The 22,198-nt window shown below is 40.2% G+C and overlaps 1 protein-coding gene across 1 annotated transcript; it reads right to left on the minus strand.

Annotated features, from left to right (window-relative positions):
* STEAP4 (STEAP4 metalloreductase) lies at positions 1 to 21,778 on the minus strand. Its single transcript, XM_033069027.1, has 6 exons — positions 21,714 to 21,778; positions 18,273 to 18,329; positions 4,668 to 5,123; positions 2,789 to 3,316; positions 2,070 to 2,234; positions 1 to 1,063 (listed from the first exon to the last, which is right to left on the minus strand). Exons 3-6 carry the CDS (start codon positions 5,121 to 5,123, stop codon positions 794 to 796), a joined length of 1,419 nt encoding a protein of 472 aa, XP_032924918.1. The 5' UTR covers positions 18,273 to 18,329; positions 21,714 to 21,778; the 3' UTR covers positions 1 to 793.
* Between the last annotated feature and the right edge of the window lie 420 nt (positions 21,779 to 22,198).

A 22,198-nucleotide genomic window follows, 5' to 3' on the forward strand; every position in this document is an offset into this window, starting at 1 on the left:
TTTTCCTTCAGTTTCTTTTCTTACAACACATTGCTTATACAAAAAAACACAGATCATTTTTTGCCTATCCTTGAAATGCTGAAGCTTATAAGCACTTCTTACATCTCTGCCATTTTGGTCTCTGCTCCTTCCTCTTGCCCCTGAATTTCTGGTAGAGCTGTACAAACAAAGATTCAGCAGTCCTTGACACACACACTTTGAACATCAGGGTCCCTGTACACAAACCAGATAAATCTTACTTGACTATCTCTAGGGCTTCAGCATAGCTCTCCTTGGATCAGATATTAATGGAGGATAAACAGTGCTAGGAGGTGAAGCTCTGCTCCTTAGCTAGCATCCATCATGCTGTTCTGTTGGTGCTGGTGGCTTCTGGGGTTAGAAAGAGGGAAATGTGTGGAAACTCATGCAGGTGTGCATATGGATCTCTGTGGATGTGTGTAGGTGCACGTAGAGCTGAGCCCTGATGGGCAGGATAAGAATGAAGAACAAACACTGTCTAACACCAAAGGTTTCTGTGATTCTGCCCAGCTCTGGAGGAGTTTGGATGCAGGGTAAATAGGCAAGGGGAAATAAACCAAGCAAAAGAGAGGGTCTGCACCTGTGAGCAAGTATGCCTGGGGTGCAGAAACTCAATGGCCTCATTTGTATTTAAAGCTTGTTATTGGGGTGGCTTTGTTTTATACAGAGCCTGGCCAAGTTTTCACTTTTTCTCTCCCTCTCCACATAGAGTAGGCTTAAGACTTCATTTTAATATGCCCTCGTAATATTTTTTTAATAATATAGTTTAGTCTAATTATACAGCAGACTTGTTGATAATGTGATTTGACTGTTCTGAGTATCTGGGATTTCTCTCCCAGCCCTGCCGAATTCGTGTGAGATGTTTGTCTACACAAGGAAATATCAGCACAAATTTGACGACCAGTACAGCACATGGAACAATGAGGGAGAGCATATAGATGTCTGGAAGATACCATTTGTACGCTGATGGGTTCAGGAACCATTTTCCACCAAAAATCATCGTGTGTGCAGTGCACAAAATCAGTGCCAGATATCCCACTTTGGACTAAAGGAGAAGGAAGGAAAAAACACAAGGGAAGAAATGGAGGTTAAAACAGTAAATTAAACCAGAAAAATGCAAATTTAAGGACACAGTGTACCAACTTGGGGACTGGTGAAATGAAACTGTTTTATATAACATAAAGGCTTTTATTATTTAAAAAAAATCAATTAAAATGGATATAGATTAAATAGGTTTTTTTTTCCTCCATCAATACTCTTATAACTTTTCCTAGCTCACATGTACTGCCTAGTGGCTGTCATATTTGTGAAAAAGCAGAGAAAATGCTGACATTCAGTAGAGAGATCCAAGATTTTTTTATGCTGTAGTGCTAAACCTTCCAGAAGTAACATACTGTGCTAGTTTTTTGCCTTGATAAAACATTCATTGATAGTAATTTTCCCTTCTCTTGCCTCTCCTCCCCTCCAGCCCAGCTCCTGCAGAGGCACGGCAGCTTGCACCAAAGTTCCTCCAAATGGAGATCTGAGATTATAATGTTACCAAGGGCAGCCTGTTTATAGTCACAGCAGTTTTTATAGTCTGCAGAAATTGCAGATTCTCTTTAGATGCTTGGCATTGAGAAGACTTGAGTTATAAAGTGATTTTCAGATTCATTTTAACTGAATTATCTTGTGAACCAAAAAAATTAGTCCAATAAAATGGCTAAATTTTTCTGTGGCTTAGTAGAATTGTGTAATTTAATGTCAAAGTCTGCTTTCTGTTTTTCATTTAGGAGCTCACATCTACCCAGTTTTCTCTTGTAATGCTGTAATCCCAGTTGTACCATAAGCAGCCATCAGAACACTTGTGGGTTTTTACAGCTGTATGGCCATGTAGGTGTTTGGTTTTTTTTTTTTTTTTTTTCACTGTGTGATGGTGGATAATGCATAGATCAAATTTGGAGATACTAATGGAGGAAAGCCATAAGTCTCTAGTAAACCTGCCCATGGCTGCTGTTGATAAGGTAAGGAGGTTTTTTAGAAGAGGGTTTCTTTAGATATGGTCTTCTTACCTGAATAAATCTAAATTCTCGCCAGTTGAGACTGTTGCTGACTGAAGGCAAGGAAGTTATTCCCAGAAGAACGAATAAAAATAATCCTAACATTCCCATAGCCAAATAAGAGTCAATAAGCCAGGCATTAGTGTGGTTGAGTGATACTGTTTCATTGTTCAGTACCTGAAGAAAAGAAGACCAGATGTATTTTAGTGATAACAGTTTTAGCACCAATAAGAAAAAGTTTCCTTACAGGTAAGTAGGGGATAAATGTTACACATTAACTCTCTGATCATCAGAGATTTACTTTAAACATCTGCTCAAAAAGCAGGAGAGAAATTATATTACGTATAGGTTCCATGTAACTGTAATTGAGGTACATAATTTACTATTCTGTAGACCTGTTGAAGAGAGATACATGATCCTCTGCTAAAATCAGAAAGTCATAATATATTCTATTCTTTAAGGTCTATGAAGAAATAGAATTTACTTTCCCTGATTATTTTATTAGTAAGTCAACTACCTAGGAGGAAGACTGAGGCCAGAAATCCTCTCAGCTCAACATAATATTAACAAAATATAGATACATCAATGTCTAAAAGAAACACAAGCTAGGAATACTACCCTGTTTTAAAGAGCATTGGGCTGTCTTCGTGGATTTCTGAAGCTCAAGACAGATGGTAGTATTTTGACAGGGTCAGAAGAAAGGAAGGTTTAGAGCAGGGAACAAAACTTACCTGGGAGATGATTCTATTGCTGGTTCTCCAACTTGAATAGGGGCGCAACGGAGTAACAAGAGTGAACACAGCATGCAGGGAAGCAAATGCCAAGGCTATTAGTCCAAGTTGTTTCCTAGCAAGCATCCATCTGTCCAGCCAGTCTGGGAAACGGCGGTATTTGGTACCTCTGTATAACTGAATAATTGCAGCAAATATACCAGGAAGATAAACCAAGCCGAAAAGGGTGAGTGCCAATACAGGGAAGACCCGATTTGGAATGGTAATTGCAATAAAAAATGAAAAGTTATTGTTGTCATAAACATAAGTGTGAATTACATCAAGGGCCAAACTGTAGAAGAAGAAGAATAGACCTAGGCCAAGGGACAAAAAGATGGGAAACTTCCACATTGGAAAGAGTTGCAGAGGGTAATTTTCTATTTCCTGAGCAGCCAAGAGGGATCCCTTATCTACTGGAGTGAGACCCAGTCCATGAACAATATTCATGACCATTTGTTTAGCTTCCACATCATCTCCACAGATAAACACCTGCAGACAAAAACAGACAGAAGTTTATTTTTTACAGATTTTTATGACTTTCTCTGCTGCCATCCTGCCTGGACAGTAAACACAAGCTTCCTAGGCTGCTTCTTACTAGGCTTACTGCTGGCCTTAATTAATATAGGCAAGAAAGTAGCCTAAAGGTACTTCTGGAATTTTGTCAAAGAACTTTGAATATAATTCTTTACTTTAGGGAAGAAGATTGTTTCAAGTGGCAAAATTTTATATCTGGAAAGAACAATGTGTAACAGTCGTAGTATATGTCTTTGAGTAGAAGACTTGACACATTTTTCTGAAAATCTGCAAGTAGTTTGTAAGCACAAGATTTTAAAGGACTAAATTGATGCAAAATTCTCAATAGCAGTAAGTAAGAGCAAAATTTTCAGTTGCTGCTATAGTGGTCCATAAATACTCCAATGAAGTGAGGACAGAGATCTTTAGAACACAATTTCCCTGACACAAAAGGAAATATTAGTTCTTTCCAGGTCTAGTAGAATAGTAAAGAAATCATCTTTTCTGTAAGTAAAACAATAGTCCTTTTTTAACTGGGACAAAAGGGGCAATTTCTTCTCTTGTTGAGGTGGTGAAGGTTATAGAACCTGGGCTTGGCAGCCCTTGGATCTCAAGCCAAAACCATTTTTCTGGCAACAGAGAGCAAAGTTATCAATGTTTTGAGTAGCTGGATGAGTTCCTGTGTTGTGCAAGAGCACTGTCCTTTGAAATGGCAGAAAATAGGGCCATAATAAATGATTTGTCTTCAAGTAATCTGCTGTGTGGCTTCGTATGGCTAGCTCTGTGCTTGCTGGCCTGTGGTTGAGGAGCTGGTTAAAACAGTTTGCACACACTGATGTTGTGTTAAACTTAGGTGGTGATGATTTAAAAAACTGTAGTAATTTTTTCACCTTTCATCATACTTTTTTTGCCCATACCCATTGCCCTATCATATCCCTTGCCTCCTTTGTTTTGGTTTCTTCATTTTATTCTTGCTTTGAAAATTCCTTCTGTCTCATTTCTGTTTAACTTTAGAACTCTAATGAACAATTGATGTAACTCTGCTGATTTGTTGTCTCTCATGTAGCTCTGCTATCTTTCTTCTCTTGCTTCTCTAGTGTCTTTAAATGCCTTTCTGAGTTCAGAGGAATATTTATATTCCTTGTCATGCCATATTAAAAATCCAAAGTAAATTTTAGCTCACATTTAGTTTGAAATGGGAGATTATAGTGAGAATAGCATATCAAGTCCACCTAATTCCAATGTCCAGGTGTGTTTTGTGTAGCTGATGAGAAGCCATGCAGTGTGTAACTCTGGGACAGAGGAAATCCCCATTTCTCAACCTTACCTGCCGGCTTGCATCCAGTGTGCCCGACTGCAGGGCCCAGGCTGACACGGTGTTAAAGCCTTTCACAACCTTACTGCCAGGCAGCAGCTGAGCCAGGTACTCTGCGTTGGATTCAGGATACTGTTTCAATTTCAAGTTGTTGCTTATATCCACCAAGACTTTTCCATGGAGAACTTGTGATAGCGATGTAAGAAAGTTGTAATGCTGCCTCTGGATTGCTATAATGATGACAGCGGCTTTTTGTGCTGCCTCTGCATGGCCCAGCACCTCTGCATCCTTGGGAATCAGATTGGATATCTGGGTGCTTCGGCTTCCATACACCACAGGGTAACCAGATTGAATCATCTTATGCCCCAGAGCTCGTCCAAAATCTCCAGTTCCAAATATGCACACTGTCTCTCGTTTGTTAGAAGTATTGGGAACCAAAGCCATTATGTTGGAAGAATTTTTATTCATCTGTTAAAAAAAACCAGGTAATTAGAATAAACTAAGCAAAACATCAATCTCTTGAAAATAAAAGGTTTGTATTCACTCTGGGTGTACAAAATAGACTTCTTAGTCTCTTCTAGTCCTTTAATATTATTCCTGCACACTCTTCTGAATGCACACTCTCAGAAGATTTATGTACAGTTTTTAAAAAAACATTCTGTATATTCAGTCCTCCATCTCTTACAGCACTCTCTTTTTCATACATTTTATGGATTTTAACATCCAGCTGAACTGTTTCAGTTTTCCTCAAAGTGAAAATAGGAGGCAAAGACACAGGATCACAGAGAGCAAGAGTTGCACAATTTTCAGAGTAATTGCTTCTTACTTATGGTATAGAAAAGCATTGAGGAGGAGTCTGTTTCTAATCAGATTATAACCTGTAAGGTCTTTTTCAAAATATGAAGAGTTATTATAAAAGGTAGCTGGAAACCTATCTGTTGTTTTCAGCATTTCCTTAATGTAAGTAAGTAATTTCACAATTATAAGCCGCACCATTTTGACTAAAATTTTGCTCCCACCCCGGAAATGCGGCTTACACTCAGGAGCGGCTAATATATGAAAAATTTTCTGAAATTTCCAACCCTGGAAGTGCAGCCGAGGTGCTGAGCCGAGCACCTGCCTGTAAAACCCGGGATTATGTGATTGTTACGAATTGGTTACTCTGTGGCACGGCGGGTGCAGGCGGGCTTAGTGCCGGCAGTGCGGGGGGCGGGGGGCGAGGGAGGTAGGGGGCTCCGTGCTGCCATCCCCGCGGCTTGAGGGGGAGGCAGGGGCTCCGTGCTGCCATCCCTGCGGCCTGGGGGCGAAGCGGGGGTCTCCCACTACCGCCACCACAGGAGCAGGCAGGCTTCACCCCCGCCTGCCGCCCCAGGGGTGGGGGGGCTTCTTCCCCTCCTGCCTCTGCCACCACGGGAGCCGGGGGGTTCCTTCGCCTCCTGCTGCTGCTGCTGCCATGGGTGCTGGCGGGCTCTGTCCCCACCTGGCACCGTGGGGCAGCGCAGGGCTGGGGCGAGTGAGCCCGGTGGCAGCGGCGGCCAGCCCTGAGCGGCCCCGCCGAGCTGGGCCACCTGGCCCCGTCGGCAGCCACGAGCGGGCCGAGCCCGCACGGCCTGAGCCGAGCCAGTAAACCCCGCCATGCCGCGATTCTGTTACTATTTGGCAACTTTGTTGCATGCGGGTCCTCGCCGTGAATGACAGAGCGGCTTATAATCAGGTGTGGCTTATGTATGGACAAAGAACGAAATATTGCCGATGCCCGGAGATGCGGCTTATAGTCAGTGCGGCTTGTAATCTTGAAATTACTCTAGTCAGTGCCAGTTTGTTTTGTTATTATTCTTCAATTTCCTGAAGAATGTTCCATGAAGCATTTGGACAGTGGACTTGAATATTTCATGTTGAAAATAGATTTTTGGTATTTATGTATTACTCATAGTAAAATTCTCTTTGAGGTTTTATCTCTCTTCCTTTACCACTGTACCTGGCAACTTCAAAGTCTTTAATGTATTATCCATGCAATAGCAGTGTGTTTGCTCTGTACTTGCAGGGTGAGACCCATGATAGAAACACAGAATCAAGAAGGTCTCTTCCATAGGTCTTGAAGTAGGTCCACATGCTGTTCTCCCTGAACAAAAGGTGAAATTAGAGCAGAAAGCCTAAGACATCCATCAGGAGACCCTGGTCTCAGGATCTGTCCATCAGACAGACTTGTTTGACCCATCCCTTGGACTGTCCATCAATTTGTTGCTTGGACCAGCAATTTAATTTGCAGGAGCCCCAGTTCAAGTCTTTTACTGCCTCATAGCTAACTGTCCTAATTAGAGCTGTGGGAATAACAAGTTTTACAATTTGCAGGAAAGAAATGTATGAAAGGGTTAGCTACAACCAAAACAACTTCTTTCCTCCTGTTGTTTATGAACCTTTTGCTTACATTCTTCAGTAAAGCACCATTCAGAATGCTGCAGTATATACATACTGCCTTTTACAAACACTGAGATTATGTTCTTAACTTTCTTTTGTATTTTTCTCTATCCAGAACAGTTTTTGCTTTTTAAAAATCTGACATGATTTTAAATTATTTGACCCAAAACTTGCAGTTGTTTGGTGAATGAAAAAAATCAAGTCTCAGCTTCCTCTACCTGCCATTACTTAGGGATAAGAGCTGTGAGTCAAGGATGCAAATAGCTGTAGACTATGCTGGAGAGTGCAACCTTTGCTAGCAAGATAAACACATAAATTCTTATTCTGAGAATAACAGTGAAGGTTTTGTTTTAGACTACTTCTGTATGTAGCTATGTAGCCCTCAGCTGTCATCAGTGCATGCCCAGCTGTATTCTTGCGCTGAGCTGTGGGAACCCTGGTTTAGAGAGGTGCCAAGGCAGTTGGTCATTAGGGAAGGTGAGGATTCAGATGGAGAAGGGCTGAGCACTTGTGTGCTGGAGGGTCTGTGCGGCTTGGACAAGGCCCATGGGAGCTTTGCAGCGCAGCAGGGTGTTAACCCTGGCTCTCTGCAGCTGGACTCCATGTACTTTGACAAGTAGTACACTGAGCATGAAAATAGATCCTCAAAGGACTCATCTGAATGTGTCTTGCATATTTGTGTGCTCTAACACATGCATAAAATTGCCAAGTCCTTTGACATATTTGAAAATCATTCTCTGAGAGCTTTATTAATGTCCCGGGAGGTTCTAATATGACTAAAGCTATGAAATTCCTTTCTGGGGATAGTCTGCCTTTCAAAAAGAACAGAAGGGTTGCTTATGTAATATTAATAAATGGTCCAACTCAGTACCTAATAAGACTCAACTTTCTTTCCTTAATTTTAGTTTTTATCAAAGTATACTTTCCTATCTAAAACAAAAACTAAAACTTATTTGTAACATGCAATCATCCAGTTGAAAACATCTTTATTTGTCTTCAAGAAATCCTCAAGTCATTGCTGAACGAACTGCACAATTCATTCTCCTCTCCCAACTACGGCCGGAAAAAACCAAAACTCAGACGGATGATATCAGGTAGCATATTTAGTAGATCAGTTGAGTTATGTTTTGTTTGGGCTTATAAACATATTTAACATAGAAATGGATCCACCAGCAAGAAATAAGTCTATAACATACCTCCATTGTTCACTTATACTGAACACCTCATTTACTAGTGAGCACTGAACTTGTGTTGCCAGAGAACAAAAAAAGAGGGAGATGAAAAGAAAAAAATAATGGAAGAAATATTTTGGTTTTTTTTCAAAATATGGTTTCTTGAAGTGCTAAGATGTAAATTGAATGTACAAGACATAGAAAGCTGAACAGAGTTAAGGTTTTCTTTAGTACTTGTGGTCTAAAATAGCTTAATATAACTTTTAATAAGAAAGACAATTTGCTTGACTAAATTAAACAGAATTCACCTTTTCTTTTTAAGAGATAATAAGGATGTCCATAGCTGTTATGAAAGCACACATTATATATTAGAAATAAACTATTCACCAACAAACTTTTTACCAAAGGAATTCTACTGTAAAACTGATAGTCCATCTATTATTTCTGAAAAATCTCATGTAAGTCAAGGCAAGTTTACTTTCAAATTCCAGGTCTTCTGGACCATACCTTCTTCTAAAAAATACAATAATTAAGTTAATTTTCTCCATACAATCCATATTTTTCTTCCTTTCAACATGTGTCAGCTTGCTCTAATTGAACCAAAAGAAGGTTGCAGACTTGGCAGTGAATGTCTGGAGGTTAATTCGGGCAGTAGGATACGAGCATATAGAGAGTGTATAGACATATCCTGGCACCGCTGTTTGTGTTTGAAGAAATGCAGCATCTCATGGCAACTGTGTGGTTGTAAAATTGGACTCCCAGATTCATGACAGCAGTAGCTAGAATCTAAGAAGATAGTAATTTTCTATAGATCCAGGTGTTTTATTGTGGTGCAGCAGCATGAAAGATGGGAAGCAGAAATATATCACAAGGGACACAAGGTTTTTTTGTAACTGGGAGCTCAAAGGCTGACACTGGGCTGTCACTCAGCAGCCAGTGGCAGTGGAGCCCTGCTTCATGCCCATGGGTTATACTGGGTGCTCTCACCAGAGGAAAGCAGAAATATCAGCAAAGAAACATGTAGTATTCATTATCTGTTCATTTACAAATGTAACGGTATGTTACCTGAGAAAAAGCTATAGAGATCTGTATGCATACACAATACCTTTTCCTTATATCCATCCTCTAACTTTAGAGCACTAATAATGCCCTTTGTTATTTTAAAGACAATCTATGTAAGCTTCTGCAATGATCTTTTCTCCTCTAAATTGTTGTTGTAATCTTTACACTGAGTTATCCTATTTTAAGGAAAATGATGGTAATCTCTGAATTTTCTTGGTCAGTAAAGATAAAAGGAGATGTTGAAAGAAAAAAAAAGAATTCACCTGCAACACTGTCATTTTCCCCCATTACATAAACACTAAGGGGAAGTGAACAATCAGGAAGGGGAAGGTACAGTGTTTACTTAAGCAGTTACATGCAAATATTTGGTTATATAGGAAATTGAATTAAGACAGGCACATTGCTTTGCACATGGGAAAAGGAATGGATGTCCTAATAGAAGCAATACCACAGATGTAGTGCAATGCCAAAAGTGGAAAGGAGGAGATGGGATGGATAGTGGAAATATCAGAAAGATGTGAAATGAAATGCTGATGGAAAACCAGTGGAATGATTGAAAAGTTAGAAAGGCAAGATGAAAGGAGCAGGAAACAGTAATTTTACTATTTACATTTAGAAAAGGAACAAAGCAAATTGGTCTGGTTGTGGTCTCAGGAGGCTCTTTCTAAGGCAGAATGACCCGTGTTGAAACCAAGTCTGGCAGATGCTTGTCTAACCTGTTTGTGAGACCTTCCTGTGTTGTGGATGCTGAAGCTCCTTGCTTACTGCTCTCTCAGCCATTTTATTAAGGAAATTTTTGGATGAGCAATCTGTATGGCCTCCACCACAATAGACACCGCTGTCAAAGTTGTCAATTTATTCCCCTTCTCTTTGCAGCAGTCTTTGTTGGACGTGGAAGCTGTTACAATTTCACTCTCTTCTTCTAGAAAGAAAACTGTCTCACATCTTTCCTGCAATTTGTGTTTCTGAGAGTGGTGATCTTTCTCATGGCTTTCTTCTGATCTTTCTAGACTAAACTGCTCCAACTGTTAATTAAAAGTGTGGTGCTGACTGCAGCACTCTCACGGAGATCTTACCAGATAGAAAAGGATTGCTTTAGTTACCTCACAGCCCACATGTAATCCTGCTGTCACATTTGTCTTATTCACAGCACAGCTGATTCAATAGTCAGCTTCTGATGCGTTAAGGTGATGGGTGCTTCAACAAGGGGTGTGTGGCAGTAGGGACCAAGATGTGGAGTGCAACACCTGGTGCTGAGCTCATGATTTGCACATCACCCACATATCAGATTTCCACCCTGGACTAACTTTAGTCTAGCACTGCAGCCTGCATGCCCACTAGCAACTGAATGCATTTGCATCCTCCTAAAACATGTCTTCTGGCTCACCTTTGTGGTAAGGAATCTAGTTTTGTATGTTCCAAGACAACTCTGTAGTGTAAAGCAAAGCTTGAAAAGTGATGATCTACTCCTACATCTGTGCAGAACTGAATACCAATGCAAATGCATCCTCTTACACTCAGTCCTTAATTGGATTTCTCCAATTGCTCCATCCTTGATTTTTGTAATATTTTCTGACTCAGAGCTGTATCATGCACTTGTCCCTGTTGAGTAATACCATTTTTTATCAAACTGTAGCTTCAATTTGTCAAGATCATTCTGATTTCCAGGCTGTTCTCTAACTTGCTTGCAGCCCTTTTCAACTTTGTCTGATTGTCACCTTTATTCAGTCAGATGTCTATTCTGGCATCTATGCTGTTTGATGAAAGGAGTAGGAGTTTTGCCAGGAGAAACCCCTGTATATGTTCAGTAAACGTCAGTTTTGACTATGGTTAACTGAAAGACTGAAAATGTTTCTTTTGCTAGATCCACAGAACCCTACCTCATATTAGTTTAATCTAAACTGATTTTTGTAGTTTGCTTGGAATTTTTTTCTAACATTTACCATACTAAAAAATTTACTCATGTCAAGCTGTATCACTTCTGTGATTCACAAGGCCTGTTATCCTTTTATAAGAAATAATGAGGTGATTTGGAATGACTTATTCTTGATTGGTGTGCCTATCATCTGTTTCTTATTTCTATTTGCTTTGTCTATTTGTTTGAGAATTGTATTTAAATGGATTCTTTAAGAGGGCCATAATTCTGCACCTCCTCTTTCTTATATTTAAAGATAGCTGTTGTTACCTTTTCAGTCTTTCAAAATTTCACCTCTTCCAACAATTCTTAAATATAGTTATTTACAACTGTGGAAATGCTTCAGTGATCATCTGAATGGTGTGAGATTAATTCCATCAGCCTCACTAATCTCAGGTCATTTAACTCACATAAGCACGGACTAATTTCATTGTTCTGTCATTTATCAAGTATTTCCAGCTCTTCACTATTGATGTAAACCCTTCTGTCATGGTTGACCCTTCCAGTGAACAAAAGCAAAATAGTCATTATAGAGTTGGCTCTCTTGGAGTCATTAGTCAATAATTTCCCTCAGTTGAGTGGTGGATCAATTCTCTCCTTGATTTTTCTTTAACAGTTTATGTTTTTACAAGAAACTTTTTGTTATTCTATATGTACCTTACTAATTGTATTTCTTTTAGTACTGTGGCTTTTCAAATCATATCAACATATTGGCATAATTCTGTGCTTGTCCATAGATTTTGGGTTTTAGATGTGTGTTATTTGAATTTGAAGTTTCAAAGAACTGACAGCTCCAGCTATGTGGCTCTCTTGTGGCAGTCCTTGCTCTGTGTTGCAATCTTTATGTCTCTGCTTTTAACCAAGTTTCTTTAAGCAGCTGCCAATATCCTGACCTTATTTTCTTCTCAAATTGTACTTCTCATGTAACATCACCTTCCCACCTTCAGAATCTAGTATACTGTGCTTGTTCTTCTGCTAGGGGAACAAATCAATTTTTGAGCACTTGATGTTTCTCGGTCACCTGTGGTAGCTCCAAGCTGTGACAGAACCTTTGTATTTTCCCCTCTTTTTCCACAGTCTTCTACTGAGATTATATTCTTTTATGTTTTGATTCAGGGGAAAAGTTTAGAAGACAAAGCAGGATATAAGGAGTATGAGAAGAGAAAAGGCCAAAGAAATTTGACCTGTTGCCATGTAAGAAATGGTTTATGAGTAGGTCGTAGTAGGTCATGGCATTGTCTGCTGTAGAAACTAGTGTCAGGATTTGCAGCACTGGTCCATTTATGTTTCTTCTTTTTCTTTTGTTTTTTTTTTCTTCTTTTAAAGCTCATTATAAGAATCTTAATCCCAGAGGTGGACAAAGAATTATGCACTCAGCAAATATTATGGGATTTTAACTGTAGAAATGATGGGTCAAAGGACTTATTTTATGCAAACTGATTATTTTTACACTTATTTCCATGTAAGTAGCAGCAAGATTCTGTTACTCTATGCAAATAATAGGGAGTGTTAGGGATGGGAACGGCCTTTCTGGAGCAGCTTGCCATTGCTCTAGTAGAACTTCTGGGGGTAAATAGGAGTCCTGACAGAATACATCTTGGTCATTGAATTAATATAGGGTTATATATAAGTCATGACAGCAGTATTGACTCCATATTCTGATTCTTTGTGGTAGAATATGGGTATGAAATCTGTTTTCTAAGTTCACCTGTCCTGAAAAAAATAGCTTTTCTGTATTTCAATAGGGTTATTCTTCTATAATGATGGAGAGACACTTGGATAGACAATTGGGAGCTTATTAAATTGAGTCCATTGCACAGAGGAACTCTAATAGCACCTTGCTACATGGAGAAGTTACAGTAATTTCATGACTATAAAGTACACCGGATTATAAGGCACACTTTTTTTTTTTGCAGTGGGGATCCGAGCACAACAAAGTAACAAATTAGTAATGGAATCGCGAGAGCCCTGCCAAGTCCTGCTGACCCACGCGGCTCGGCTTGCTGGTCACTGCTCGGCTCGCAGCTCGCACTTCTGGGTTGGCAAATTTCCGAACTTTGTCCATATATAAGGCACACTGGATTATAAGGTGCACTTTGGGTTTTGATCAAAATTTTAGGCTTTAAGGTGCACCTTATCGATGTGAAATTGCTGTAATTCTTTGCCTGGGGTCACTAACCTGTGGTGTTTATCTCTGCTTGTATAGTGGTGATCCTGGGCATCTGGAACAAGTGCTTTGGGTACAGACTATGCCCTTTGTAAGCTACTGACATGACTTCTCATATTGCACCATAACCACACTGCTCTGCTCTTTTAACATAGAGGGTCTAGCTGTTTCTGTTCCTAGGGTTTTTTTTTTTTTTGGTTAGGTTTTTGTTTTGTTTTGTTTTGTGTTTTGGTTTCTGCGTCTCTTGTTTTCATTACAGCAAAGATCAACTGAGCTTTCTCATTCAGCATCCACATAGATAAGTCCTCAAGCCTCTGCTAGAGGCTTTTTTCAGTCAAAGTTCTGTTTCTCTCTAGTCAGCAAATGTTCCTTACAAGGATTCAGGGACTTGCTTACATAGTTTGAACTGCTCAGGCAAGGCTGAGCACATGACAACTCATTTCAAAAACAGAGATTCAGTGCATTCTCTTCCAAAACACTTTGAAAAGAGATTCCCATCACCACTACAGAGACTAATCCCTGAACACTGTTGGACTTGATGTGATTATTCAATACAATTTTGCTGCAAGCTGATCTTGAGTTGGCATTTAATACTGAAATGCTGAAAATAAACCCTTGTCCCATGCCCTGCAGACCTTCCTCAGACCTCATTGAACAGACCAGCATGTTCAATCAGGTTTGCTCTCCTGATGCCTCCATGCACAGCTACTCCCTCCCTACCTGATAAACATACATCCTTCTCCATCATGGGTGAGCACTCCTGGTGACTACGGTGCTTTGACACTATCCCAGTGTCATGTGCTTATGCTGGTGGCAGTAAAGAGTACTGCCTATGACCAAAGGTGCTAAAGGCAGTGGACATGGCCAGGATTATTTTTTAATTATTTACCTTTTTTGTTTTTTTAATATCAGGTCTCTGTTTCTCATTATTTCCTTTAAATTCTACGTACCTGTGTATGGGCATGGTGAACCTGAACCAAATAAGTAAATGGGTAGACATGTTTATTTAGATGTATACTTTTTTCTCTGATAATTCTTAGTTTCCCATACTGTCAACTTTTCTGAAGTTAATCACTTTCTTTCTCAAGTAGAGTTAATTCTCATCATTGTCTTAAATGTTTATTGCATGTACTGGCAAGCAGAAGTCATCCCTAGTTGCAGGGGTTATTTTTGTAAGTAAGACTCCTGCTTTGTCTTGTGATCTATAATCAAAAGGTGTATATTAGATTAAAATGTTCTAGTACAGTAAAATTATGCATAGTAGCCCTCTAAATATAGTACAAAAAGAGAGAAATTATCACTTTATTTCTTGCGTAAGTACTACTGCATCTTTGGAATATTTTATGAGTTATTTCACACATGCTTATAATGCAGTAATCCTATTGTAACGTGGAAAGCAGGTGGAAATGGGATTTAGAAATTCTACTCAGAAATAGAGGTAGACTACTCTGAGGCAATCCCATTTACTTAAAATTTCATTTCACTATTCCCACAGAGAGAGAAAGAACACACTCTATAACAAATACTGTTTCTTATAAGCTGACAGCTGTGGAACCAAGTCTGCCCTAATTTACAAATTGCATTTTCTGTTTCTTGATACACCTAAAACTAAAAGGCATATGGCTAAACCACTGTCCCATGATTAATCCAGTACTTAAACACATAAAGAAAACAGCAGAATAGCTCCAACAAGCCTATTATAACAAATTATGCATGAATTTTCTTTCAAGCAAATGAATATCTGCTGTTCTTTGCAGCATAAAATCCTGGGCTTCAAGTTTTGACAATGCTGATAAAATATTTTTTTTTGAGACAATAAATCCTCCTATGGAGGACATTGCATTTCACACATCTTAATTTTTTTTATCAGGAGTACACTAAAACTGCCTGAAGGGCTCTTCAAGCAGATGAAATATAGCTCTAAATAGGTGTGCTTAATGTTGTCTAAATCATAGCAAAATACAGAGATGGCTGGAAATCTCACCACCTCCAGCTGCTCTCATAAACAGGTAATACACAGCTATAACTTGAGTAATTTTCTCAGTCTCCTCAGGGCTCTTGTTCTATTTTGAGGTTTTTAGGTATTATGCGTTAATCCAGCCTATTCAACTGTAAGAAAAATGAAAATTATTTCTTGAAAAACGTGAAGGTGAGAAAGTGAGAGAGAGAGACAGACCTGCCTACAGTGCAGGGGCACTGGGTTCATCCCAGCTGGCCCAGGAGGTGTTCTGATGCCGTGCAAGCCATGCTTGCGGATCCACCAGGCATGGAGAGGCACCTTTTTCATCCCTGCTGAGCTGCTCCTTTGCTGTGAGGCTATTCTCTTGAGCATCTTTTGTCTGCCATTTAGACACAGTAACAAGTAGTTGTATCTCACAGAGAAATAACACTAGAAATAATGAAGCCTGGTTTCCTAGGGCTTTGTGTTTCTTGGCTGATTACAGGCGCTGATTGAAACTTTCTAATCACAGGAGATGACTGCTATAATATTTTTTCTGGTGGATTTTAGATATTTCGAATATATATAGTCACATTATAGTCTTTCATTTTTCTTTCACTTTTCTTCTGTGGGATCTTCAGCTGCCCTCTTTCATGCAATATGAGAAGAAGCAAGCACTCTGCCCTCTTGGTGTATTTGTTTGAAAAACTGATTGAGGAACACACATAAATGTGAGGCACTCACATACCTCTGCATGACTGAGGATTTCTCACTTCCTACAGAAATCAAGCTAAAGTAATGAATCCCCTAAAAATTTGTGAGGTACTCACACCCAAGCATGTCTGTACCGCCAAAAGAGAGGGAAGAAAGTGAGTGAAGCACTTTTGACTCAAAGTCGTTGTGGACTCTTGAAAGTAATGGAGAATGAGGCAGAAGATGGTATTTGGGAGGCTTTTATGACAGCCATCAGTGCCATGTAGTGAGACTGGAATTAGCTGAAATTACATCAGCAACCTACCAAAACCAGACCTTCTAAAAATGTAAGAGCTCATGCCACGTATTTATTACGAGCTCTAGGAGAGCATGAAAAGCCTGACTCTCTTCCCATTCTCTCTAAAGAATTCTTGATTTACAGTTCTTTTGCTTTTGCCCTGGGTTGCACAAGTGGGGAAATGAAGCCCAGTTGTTTAGTTGCACCTTTCACAAAAGAAAGGGCAAGGTGGCTTCAATGGTACAGTGAAAATGTTCTTGACTGTCTTACACTCTTAGAAATCTGAGAAGTGAGAATGTGATGAAAGATTTAAGGAAACAGGGCATGAATATGAAGTTTTCTTGCCAAAACAAATAAATGTGGATTTGCAACATTTCTGGAATGGGGCCAAGGAGATTTTACAGAAAGTTCAATAATCTATGTTTAAAACACGTGATTGATTGGACAATCCAAGAAAGTTGATAACTTCATCAGTTCCTTTACTCGCTTGATGGGAAGTGTACTAATTGTATTTACTTTCTCCTTTTGGTTTCCTTTCTTTATTTTATGTGGACTTTACATTTTCCTCTCTCACTTAACTGAATTCGAATAGCATCTGCAGAGAAATGCCTGTCTCTAGACAAAATGAACACTGATATGTTCAGAAGAAATTATTCCTCAAAAGAAAAAAAAACAAAACAAAAACCTCCAAAAACAAAAGGAAAAAAGAAAGATAGTGAGATAAATTTTTATATGCTGTTGCATTTTTCAACAATGAAAAGTTTTTATCAGGCAATCTTTTAAATTCTTCTCAAGATGGAAGAAGTTCCTCTTCTTACTGAGTCACTGATTTCAAAATTCTTTTAAGTAATAAGCCTAAGTTACAGGCTTTGAAAAATAATTGCTGAGAAGCCTGAATTTAGAAACATGCTTTTAAAATAGAAAAAAAAAAGTCCCCAATGATGGGATTAGTAAAAAATTGAGAGAGCTGTTCAGGGCAGCATCCTATGCTGAGAAAAGGAAAAAACTAGGGTTCGTGTGGGGTTGTTTTTTTTGTTTTTTTTTTTTTTTTGTTTTTTTTTTTTTTTTGACCAAGACCTCTTTCAAGTTCAGCCCAGGTTTTGCAGATACCCAAGCTGCTGCTGTTGATTCCTGCCTGGCGAGCAGGGATGGGTGTGCACAGCAGTGAGTCATTAGCTCCTCTCCCAGCCCAGATGTTGGTACAAATGACACCTCTCTGCCAGAGTAATTTCACGATTATAAGCCGCACCATTTTGACTAAAATTTTGCTCCCAAACCGGAAGTGCGGCTTACATTCAGGAGTGGCCAATATATGAAGAAATTTTGGAAATTTCCCAACCCAGAAGTCTGAGCCAGCAGCAGCCTCGAGCCGAGCCGGAGCCCACCCGCCCCCGGCAGTGGGGCAGTGGCGGTGCAGTGGCAGTGCTGCCCAGGCCTGGGGGGCATGGCGGTGGCACCAGCCAGGCAAGCCCCTCTCCCTCTTCCCGGTGACACCGGCTGGGCACGCCCCTCTCCCTCTTTCTGGCAGCAGTGGCCAGGCACGCCGCTCCCCTGCCTCCCAGCGGCAGTGGCAAGTGGGGCTGGGGCAGCTCCCTGGCAGCCGCCCCGAGCAGGACCAAGCCAGTAAACCCCATGATCCCACGATTCTGTTACTAATTGGCAACTTTGTGAAAGTTGCACGTGGATCCTCGCTGTGAAAAAAAGTGTGGCTTATATATGGACAAAGAAAGAAATGTTGCCGACACCCTGGAAATGCGGCTTATAATCAGTTGCAGCTTGTGATCGTGAAATTGCTGTACTGCCTTGAGGCATTGCTCCTGGAGCACAGCACTGCCCGCAACCTGCTTACAGGCACCCAGAGTTATCCTGTGCCGCTGCATGGGGGACAGGAAACCTTACAAAGCATCTCTTACAAGTCCCTGCTGCCTGTGCCCTCTTAGACACACAACTCACCCTGGTTTCTGTCTTCTGCTTGCTCCTGGGTCTCAGTCAAGGTCACTGTTCCTGCCCCTGTGAAATATGTGGGGGAGAGGCAGAAGTCAGTCTTGGTTCTGCATGTCAAGACCATGCAATAAGCAAAAAGGGAGTGAAGGAAAAAGTGGATATTTGGAACAGAGACAAATGGAAAGCTTTTTACTAAACTTATCTGAAGAGCAAAGAAGAGGGTGCCAGGAGGAACAAAACAAAGTGTCATGCTGCTTTTGTAATTGCCTAATTGGACAAAATAATTCCCTCCTGCAGGGTGACCCTCTCTTGCATCTCCAGCAAGCAAATGCAATACAAAATAAGAAATTGAGTTTTCTGAATAAACCCATTGTCCTTATTGAATTACCATTTCATGCTATTATGATTATTGCATAATTATCCACTTGTTGTGAGTACTCATGTCTTTTTTACGTATTTCCTGCTCTCACAGTCATCGTAGCATGAGACCACCCCAGAGAAATTGCTTGTCAAACTATCCTCTGCTTTAATGATGCCAGAAAGTGTTTTGTTCTTTGGCAGTCAACTTCTCCACTTAATTTCTTATCTCTTAGGGTTGGTTTATCTAGAGGCCTCCAGAAACTTGCTCACATAGTTGGCACCACTAAAGGTGAAAAGTAAAAGCAGTAAAACAGTTTGATCCCAGTCTTCAGGTGCTGTAACTTGTCTGAATAGGATGGCTGAGCCTTTTCACCACTGATCAAGCAGTTTGTAGCAGATTATTAGAATTAAGCACCTTTGAAGTGCCGAGTTATATGAAACTCTGGAGCAGCTCAGGTTTCAGAACTAAATCAAATTTATTAATATTCTCATTTTTAGGGGTATCATGCTGTTTATGGAAGTGGTTTTTCTGTACATTCTTGTTTGTGCTGGTGAGGCTGCTCCACTTGGGAAAAGCACATGCAGGGAAATCATCCACAGCTAAAAACCTGTCCTCACTCCTGATTTAATCTTAATCTCATGTTTTCCAAAGACAGTCATGGGAACTGCATGTGCCAGCGGAAGGTTGGACCTAGCCTTGCTAATCTGTGTCACTGCGCCATGCAGACAAAAAGGCAGCTCAGCCAAGCCTTGGAAGAGCAGTCCCAGGCCAGACAGCCTATGCCTGTGCCACCACCAAAGTTTGGGCATTTCTCTGCTACCCCCACCGGGACAGACAGAGCCTCAACAGCGTGATAAAGTAAAAAAAAATATAGTAAAAAAAATGGAACCTTTGCAACTGTGCATCTTGGGCTGCACTCAGTGGTCACTGAAGTCGGGAGGAAGCTTTGTCAGCCCTCTAATGAATGCTTTGCTGGCAGCAATTGCCTGTTTCCAAGAAACACCAGTATAACCAGAGCTTACCTGGGCTGCTGCCTAGCATAGTCCCAGCACCCTGCCCAGACCTCCACAGTTGGGAGCAGAGAGCTGCTGGGACCTCATGAGGACATTTGGGAGTGCACATATTTCTCACAGACCTGCCCACAAACACCTACTGAGTGAATTAAATGAGTATTTTATTGACAGTACTCTCACTAAGGTGAGAGATATTGTTGGAGACACATGTTGGAGACATTTTAAAAAAGGAGACAGTATCTGGTTCTAAACGGTGATGTCAAAATAGGAAAAAAATCCCCAGTATTTTGTTTTAGAGCATGCAGGGACAAAAAGCTTCCCACATTTGAACTGCAATAAGTGTGCAAATGTTACATTTAAATACCTGTCCCTACCTTTTCTTCCCAAAACCTGGTTTTTGAATCCCAAAGTCAATATACATTAAAATCTGAATAAAGTCAAAATGCCAGTGCCTGTAAAATGCCCCGCAGAAAATAAGATATTGAAAATGTTGCAGTTCCACTCTGCTAGTTTGTCAACCGAGATGAGAAAGGAAGAAATGTTGTCTTGAATCTTGAGGTTACCAAATAAAGAGGTTTAGATAAAAATAGACTGGGGAGCAGTGAAAGAGACTTTAAAACATGTAGATTTTAATTACTCAGTTGCTGTCTGCATTTCTGAGAGACTGCATTTATAGAGAGCACCCAACGCCCACGCTGATGGGGTTTTTACTTTGGAGTAGCTCTGGTCTGGTCCTGTGTGCTTAATTGCAATTAGCTGTGAGATTGTTTTGTTTCACCCATGAGCAGCCAAGATGGCATGTCCCCAGCTGCTCTGCAATGTGAGACATGGAATGATACAGGGTGGAGGGCAGCAGATTCATTCCCAAGTGAGCTCTGAAACCAACTACGAGTGTAGGCTACACACTTTGTAAATAATTTCTCAACACAAAGTAGACCCTTCATCTGATTATCCTTTCTGCCTGTAACTAGGAGAAGCAATTAAAAAAACATACCATCTGCCTAAAAATGTACAAATATGAAAAGTGCTTAATATATTTTTATGAGAAAATTCCACTATGGAAGATAAAAACACAGCAATGCTTGATTTCTCAATGACTATTGCAATATTTTGGTATGTAGTTACAGTGCTGCTTCATGCTAGTGTAAATCATTGCTATTAACAAATCTAGGAGCTTCAGAAAGGCCACATCTAAAAAAGAATTTTCATCTTCCGCTAATTGCATCATTTCAAGTCTTAACAGACTTGAAAAAATTGGCCTTTAGTCTGAGTGACAGTTTGTGCTACAGATTGAGAGGGGATAGAAAATTTTCCTATATCAAAGCTGAAGAAAAGTTCTGACAGCTGCAAATGTTCTCTGAATTAATAATGTGGAGCTGGTATAAGACAATATTTAAGAAAAATCCATTTCTTTCTGCAGTATTGAAGCCCCTTGCTTATAAAATATTAAACAGGATTAAAATTGGTATGGTGCTTGAATGGGAATAGAAAACTTAAATCACATATGAATCCAGAAGTGAGAAGAATCATTAGTTCCAATTTTTATTAGTGGTATTTAGGGGTAAAACAACACCCTGCTCTTGCTGCTAAAATTCAAACCAATATTTTGGCTCTGGCATAGGAAAGAGAATCCACTTTCTAGTTTCATTATTTAAACCCCACTGACCAACCCTTATTTGCAGAAGCTTTCTTCACTTTAGCTATAAAAACACCTCTGGAAGATTAAATAAGCCTGCTATCTGCAGTGTAAGCTCTCTGAATATTAATTGACAAACCTGAAGTTCTGGTTTGGCCTGACTTTACAGATAAAATTACTTTCTTATTTTTTTAGTGCTTCCTTACATCAGCTCTTAGTTACAAATAGGTTATATAATGTCAATAAAAACCCAGGAGACATGGCCTGGCTTTGTGTTTTTTTGTCTAGAAGAGAGAAAGGCTGGGCTAAAATTTCATCAAGAGATGTAAAAATTTAACTTCAAGTTCACCTAAACTTCTCAGGTTGACAGTTTAGCCATTTTGTTCCTCATTCTCACCTGCAGAAATGGTTGAATCCTGTGTCCTCTGTGTAAAACTCACCTGTGCACTCAGCCTGATGCAGTCCCTCTAAGAAAGGCAGCACTTTCCCAGCTGCTGCAATGCTGTATGTGGTCCAAGGGAAATCTCGGGAGCTGCAGAGAGGTCCTGCTGCCTGGAGCAGACACACAAACCCTGGCAGCCCAGCTGGTATTTATCAGGTGGAAGCAAGGATGAGTGTACAGGGCTGGAATATGTGAGGGGATGTTGCAAGCTTTTTCTGTCTGCATGGGATGAAAGAACTTCCCGTCAAAGTCTCAGGGAAAGTCCCAGCCCCTGTATTTACAGCTGAGGTGAAGCTGTGGTTGCTTTTGTCATGCTGGCACTGACTTGCCCCTTGGCTATTGGCCAGAGCTAATGTTTGGCTGCCTTTCCCCACTCTTGGAAGACTAACCAGAATTAAATAAGCCAGAAATGTTTTAGAAGCACAATAGCAAATGTTTGCCTGGAAGGAAAGCTGCATTTTGTGTCTTGGCTCTCGTTACCAT

This window comes from Catharus ustulatus, chromosome 1 (assembly GCF_009819885.2).
Source record: "Catharus ustulatus isolate bCatUst1 chromosome 1, bCatUst1.pri.v2, whole genome shotgun sequence".
Classification (NCBI taxonomy): Eukaryota; Metazoa; Chordata; class Aves; order Passeriformes; family Turdidae; genus Catharus; species Catharus ustulatus.

Bases quoted from the DNA above. Each gene is read 5' to 3' on its own strand.
- STEAP4 (XM_033069027.1), bottom strand. From the start codon at position 5,123: ATGAATAAAAATTCTTCCAACATAATGGCTTTGGTTCCCAATACTTCT. The intron at 3,317-4,667 runs GTAAGGTTGAGA...TTTTGTCTGCAG, and splicing joins CACTGGATGCAAGCCGGCAG to GTGTTTATCTGTGGAGATGA. The intron at 1,064-2,069 runs GTAAGAAGACCA...CTTCTCCTTTAG, and splicing joins GAGAATTTAGATTTATTCAG to TCCAAAGTGGGATATCTGGC.